This window comes from Mandrillus leucophaeus, unplaced genomic scaffold (genome assembly GCF_000951045.1).
Source record: "Mandrillus leucophaeus isolate KB7577 unplaced genomic scaffold, Mleu.le_1.0 Scaffold349, whole genome shotgun sequence".
In the NCBI taxonomy this organism is placed as follows: Eukaryota; Metazoa; Chordata; class Mammalia; order Primates; family Cercopithecidae; genus Mandrillus; species Mandrillus leucophaeus.
Window position 1 is genome coordinate 463,236 of NW_012103687.1, and position 6,000 is coordinate 469,235.

The 6,000-nt window shown below is 43.4% G+C and overlaps 2 protein-coding genes across 4 annotated transcripts in view; both read right to left on the bottom strand.

Moving 5' to 3' along the window:
* Positions 1 to 6,000, bottom strand: part of BCR (breakpoint cluster region) — an 814,161-nt gene that overhangs the window by 319,743 nt on the left and 488,418 nt on the right. The window lies entirely within an intron of this gene.
* SPECC1L (sperm antigen with calponin homology and coiled-coil domains 1-like) overlaps positions 1 to 6,000 on the bottom strand; it is a 149,379-nt gene that overhangs the window by 47,211 nt on the left and 96,168 nt on the right. For all 3 annotated transcript variants that reach the window (XM_011989159.1, XM_011989160.1, XM_011989161.1), the window contains 2 exons: positions 3,901 to 3,984; positions 1,648 to 1,804 (listed from right to left, as the gene is read on the bottom strand). In XM_011989159.1, coding sequence (XP_011844549.1) covers positions 1,648 to 1,804; positions 3,901 to 3,984 — 241 coding nt within the window. The remainder of the gene's footprint in view (positions 1 to 1,647; positions 1,805 to 3,900; positions 3,985 to 6,000) is intronic.

Consider the following 6,000-nt stretch of genomic DNA (forward strand, 5'->3'; position numbering starts at 1 on the left):
ACACAGTTATGTGAATGGATGCAAAAAGGGACATCAAAAACAAAAAACAAAAACTTGTCATGGCTCTACATAAAACTCACTTTCTTTAAGAATTTTTTTTTTTTTTTGAGACGGAGTCTTACTCTGTCACCCAGGCTGGAGTGCAGTGGTGCAACCTCGGCTCACTGCAAGCTCTGCCTCCTGGTTTCACGTCATTCTCCTGCCTCAGCCTCCCGAATAGCTGGGACTACAGGCGCCCGCCACCGCGCCCGGCTAATATTTTTTTGTATTTTTAGTAGAGACGGGGTTTCACCATGTTGGCTAGGGTGGTCTCAATCTCTTGACCTCGTGATCCGCCCGCCTCACCCTCCCAAAGTGCTGGGATTACAGGCATGAGCCACCGCGCCTGTCCAAGACTCTTTTTTTAAGACAGAGTCTCACTCTGAAGCCCAGGCTGGAGTGCAGTGGCGCGATCTCGCTCACTACAACCTCTGGCTCCCAGGTTCAAGCAATTCTAGTGCCTCAGCCTCCCAAATAGCTGGGACTACAGGTACACAAAACCAGATCAGGCTAATTTTTGTATTTTTAGTACAGATGAGCTTTCACCATGTTGGTCAGGCTGGTCTTGAACTGCTGACCTCAAGTGATCTGCTCACCTGGGCCTCCCAGAGTGCTGGGATTACAGGCATGAGCCACCACACCCGGCTGCTTCCTTTCATTCTTCTTAATGTTTGTCAACAGTTTTCTTCATCCCTATAAACAATGTATGCTAAATTTCTGACATCTGTATTTCCCCCTAAGTTCTTAATACCTCTTAGTCCTAAGAGAACTATGAATAAAATATACTTAGATTTTCATGTACTTTTTATCAATTATTAATGTAGCACCACGTTCCCAGACTCCCAGTGTAAACAAACACAGCCATCTTTGATATCATCCATTCTTGCATTCCTTTTATAAAGATCTGTTGCTGAAATCATTTTTCTTTATGAGAAATCTCCCGGGTCCAACCTCTCTTCACTTCTTTTCCACTGTTATCACACTGATCCAGACATGATAATTTATTTACACCACTTTACAGCTTCTATTACGTCAAAGGGACTCAATTTGACTTTTAGGAAGTTCCATTACTTTGCCATCCCCTGCCTAGTCAATCTTTTCTTCTACTGTTCCCTGATATGGTAGGTATACCTTCCTCTGGCCTTCTGTATCACTCTACTGAATTTATAGAACCACCTACCTACAGCATCCCCCTCCATACTCCTCACTTATCCCTTTCGTACATTCCATCAAGTTACTGTACTTTGCCAACCATGCCCCCCACCCTCCCTGTCTACAACCTTCAAGGCCCCACTCAAATTCTAACCTTCTGGGATGCCTTCCCTAACACTCCACCCATTCCTCAGTATTTAAATTTCATAATACTTCCTTTTGCAAGCAACCATTCTCTAATTTAAAAAAAAAAAAAAAAGATACAGCTATCACTTTTACTTTGTCAGTGTCTTCTATTCCATTTACCCAATTCTGGATAGAAGAAAGATTAGCAAACAACACACAGAAAAAGAAAAATCACAGTGCTCAAATGCCATCATTTTACAACTTGATCATTTACTGTCAAAAGGCCAGGAGAGGTACACACGAAATGCATGAATATTTACTGTTCTCTACCTTATTCGGCTTCGGGTGGTGGGAGTCACAGATGCCGTTGGAGAAGAGGATAAGGAAAGCTGTGGAGACGTGGTTCCCATAGCCATCAGAGAGGCTGGCGACGCTCCCTCCTGTGCAGAAATGTCCCGTTTCATTTCTTCACTACTTCGTCGGGACACTGTGAGAAACAGTCATAATGCACTTTATAGCAAAACCATTTTAGACTGAGTTCTTGAGATTTTTTTTTTTTTCTGAAGATTCCAAAAACAACAGATATTACCATACGGGAGGAAAAACTAATACTGATAATGGGGAAGTATTTCTTATTTTTCCATTAAAAAATCTGTGAGGCCAGCCGCAGTGGCTCACGCCTATAATCCCAGAGCTTTGGGAGGCCGAGGTAGGCAGATCACTTGAGGTCAGGAGTTCCAGACCAGCCTGGCCAACATGGTGAAACCCTGTCTCTACTAAAAATACAAAGAACAGCCAGGCATGGTGGCGCATGCCTGTAATCCCAGCTACATGGGAGGATGGGGCAGGAGAATTGCTTAAACCGGGGTGGTGGAGGTTGCAGTAAGCCAAGACTGCGCCACTCTGCACTCCAGCCTGGGAGAAGGAGAGAGACTCCGTCTCAAAAACAAAAAACAAACAAAAAACAACTGTGAAAAGGCATAGTTGAAATATGCACTGAACTCCATATTCCTTATAGACAAGGAGTGTGCCTTTTCCATCTCTATACCCCTCACAGTACCTACCAAGTACATAGTGAGTACTACATAAACAGCTATTTAATTACAAATACAACTAAAAACCAAAGGTGAATTATAACCAGACTTGTAACTACTCAGCCCTGCCCAACACACACAACACAAACCTTCTAAATTCAGCCAAAAACACTGTTAAAGGGACAGAAAGGAAACACATGCTTTATTATAGGGCTACATGTAGTAATGCTAGTTCAGGGTACTTTTTTTTTTTTTTTTTTTTGAGAGGGAGTCTCACTCTGTTACTCAGGCTGGAGTGCAATGGCGCATCTCGGCTTACTGCAACTTCTGCCTCCTGGATTCAAGCGATTCTCCTGCCTCAGCCTCCTGAGTAGCCGGAATTACAGGCGCCTGCCACCACGCCAGGCTTATTTTTGTATTTTCAGTAGAGAGAGGTTTTTGCCATGTTGGCCAGGCTGGTCTCGAACTCCTGACCTTAGGTGATCCGCCCACCTAGGCCTCCCAAAGTGCTGGGATTACAGGCATGAGCCACCACAACTGGCCTCAGGGCACATTTTAAAAAACTAAATCAATAAGACAGAAAACCAAAATGTATCAAGTCAACTGTTGGGAAATAGCAACAATCTTTTGGAAAAGTCCTATACTGAAGTCTGGCATAGTAAGACATTGTACTACCTTATTAGAATTACAAAATGTTCTGAGAACCGTTGAGTGGGAGCAGGCACTTCAGCTATTGGTATCAGATCCACAACAGCAGCTTTCTAAAGGCAGCACTGAGTATTGCCAGGTGCTCAGAACGCAGGGCTGAGCACAGTGACAAGTTACATAGTTGACAAAGTTCCTGACCTCAGATTCTTTCTCACCTCAGAAGAAGGTAGATCTGCAGGAGCCATTGACTCTATCATTCCTGGGCAGATTTAATGCAATCAATGTTACCTGTCAGTAATTGTTTTCTCCTGATTACTGAGAACTGCTGCCCCCAACCCCAACCCCAACCCCCGCTTTATTGGCTAAAATTTTCTCAATGATTTTAGGATAACCACAAGCAGAATGTAACTCTGCATTAGTAAAGCAATGCCCTTAAAGATCCAAAGGGCACAAATATTTTCTCCTATTATATGATCTTCAAATGACATGCATATATATTTCTGGCATAATTTTATAATTATGTTTTCTTTTTCGTTCAAATTCTGTTCTTTATAGTCCTTAAATCAGTAGTTTCTTTTAAGTGGTGTGCTAGGAAACTGGATGAGAAAACCTCTCAGAACTTTATACAAATAGAGGAAACAGACTGAGAAAGAATCTGAAGAACACACACACAGAAAAATGCTTTTGGATGGTAATTTTAGCTGAGCACAGGACCTCCCACTGATTTAAAGCTTAGCTAGGCTGGGCACAGTGGCTCACAACTGTAATTCTAGCACCTTGGGAGGCCAAGGTGAGAGGATAGCTTGTGGCCAGGAGTTTGAGACCAGCCTGGGCAACATACTAAGATCCTGTCTCTAAAAAACAAAAAATAAAAATTAAAAATTCAGATCAAAGTCATCACCTGAGAGGGTCTTGGCACTTTCCATCGCAGGCACTCTTGGGAGGGAAGCAGGCCGGCTGGTTGAAGATGTTCTTAACAGATGCTCTGTAAAAGTAGAAAGGATCCCAATAAAGACATCTGATGCTGAACTTTAAAGTAATAAAAGTACAAAGAAGGTGGGTTTCACTTCTTTCAACCTTGAAGCTCATCCTTCTTCTCAATCCAGGGAACTTCAACAATTTCCCATAGTCTGTTTATCCAAAACAACTCGTGTATACACAGAACACAGTAGAACATCCCATTCAATGTTTTATCTCTAGGAATGAGACGCCCCACACAGACGAATACTTCTAAATTCCGGGATGCCACTTACCTGTTTGTTGCAATTCCACCAAAATTCAAAGATCCTCTACTGCAACTAGGTCTAAGCTACAAACTAAATAAAAGCTTTGCCTTCACGTGCCTACAGTTAGTGTGGAAGCGATACATATTAATATATACAACCACAGACAAGTCAGGATGGGATAATTAGAGTAACAGAAATGACAAAAGTATTATCAAACCACAGAGGAGAAGACATTCTCTTTGATTTCAGGCAGCAGGGAAGGTGCTTCAAAAAAACCAATGACATTAAGCTGGGCCTTACAGAAAAGAGGTGGGGAACTATATTTTAGCCGACAACAGTCAGAGAAAGGTACAAAGACATTCAAGTTAGAGAATAAAGGCAAGTATGGCTAAAACATGGGGTATGTGGAAAATAAATAGGACAGCACGAAAAGGGGCTTTAAAGGAGGATGAGGCTGATTAAGGAAAACCTTCATTACCTGACATGTGGACTTTAGTCTGAGGGCAACAAGGAAGCGTCAAATATTTCTGAGCCTTCAGGGAAGGACACAATCAGATATTGCTTCGACCATCTCCATTTGCAGCTTCACCTTGTTCTACTCCTCCCTTGTTCTCTAAATACAAGCTGTCTTGGGAGTTCCTTTAGTACCTTGAGCACTGGCACCAGCTGTCCCCTCGCCTCCTCCTCTGTTCCCTCCTAATCCTGGCTAACCTGATCACCCTTCAGGTCTCAGTTGAACATCACTTCCCTGGGACCTGCTTCCCTGCCAGCACCCGCCAAACACAGACCGGAGTTGCCCTGCTGACTCTCTTCCTGCACACTTCTTACCTAGGGCTACAACCTGACAAGACTCTTCAGACCAGGACACAGGGAGGCAGTCACAAGGACAATCAGAATTGTTCTTTCTGGTTAGGGTCTGGTGTCTGACTGGGCTAAGAGAAAACACCAAACCTTGTATGTAATGAAGACTCTCAGCCAAGAATGTCCACCAATCCCTTTTAAGAACTGACAATTTAAACATGATCCCTCCTAAAAATATAATGATGTCAAAAGTAATGGCATATCATGCTATCTCTTAAGGATAACACATATTCTTCACTCCAAAATTTCTTTTCTCTTCTTTTTCTTCCTCCTTCTCCTCCTCCTTCCTCTTCTTCTCACTCTCTCATTTTTTGTTTTTTGTTATTTTGGGGGGCTGGTGGTGGGGGGGAACAGGGTTTCCCTCTATTGTCCAGGCTGAAGTGCAGTGGCGCAATCTTGGTTCGCTGCAACCTCTGCCTCCCAGGCTCAAGTGATCCTCCTGCTTCAGCCTCCCAACTGGCTGGGACTACAGGTGTGAGTCACCACACCTGACTGATTTTTGTACTTTTTGTAGAGACGAGGTTTCACCATGTTGCCCAGGCTGATCTCAAACTCTTGAGCATCCTGCATTCAAGTGATTTTCCCACCTCAGCCTCCTGAGTAGCAGGGATTACAGGCGCCTGCCACCACACCAGGCTTATTTTTGTATTTTCAGTACAGACAGGGTTTTGCCATGTTGGCCAAAGTGCTGGGATTACAGGAGTGAGTCACTGCACCCAGCCTCATTTTTTTTTTCTTTCTTTTTTTAAGACAGGACCATGCTCTGTTGCCCACACTAGAGTGCAGTGGCATGATCCTGGCTACTGCCACCTTGACTTCTCAGGCTCAAGTGATCCTCCCACCTCAGCCTCTTGAGGGGCTGGGACTATAGGTATGCACCATTGGCTAATTTTTTTTTTTTTTTTTTTTTTTTT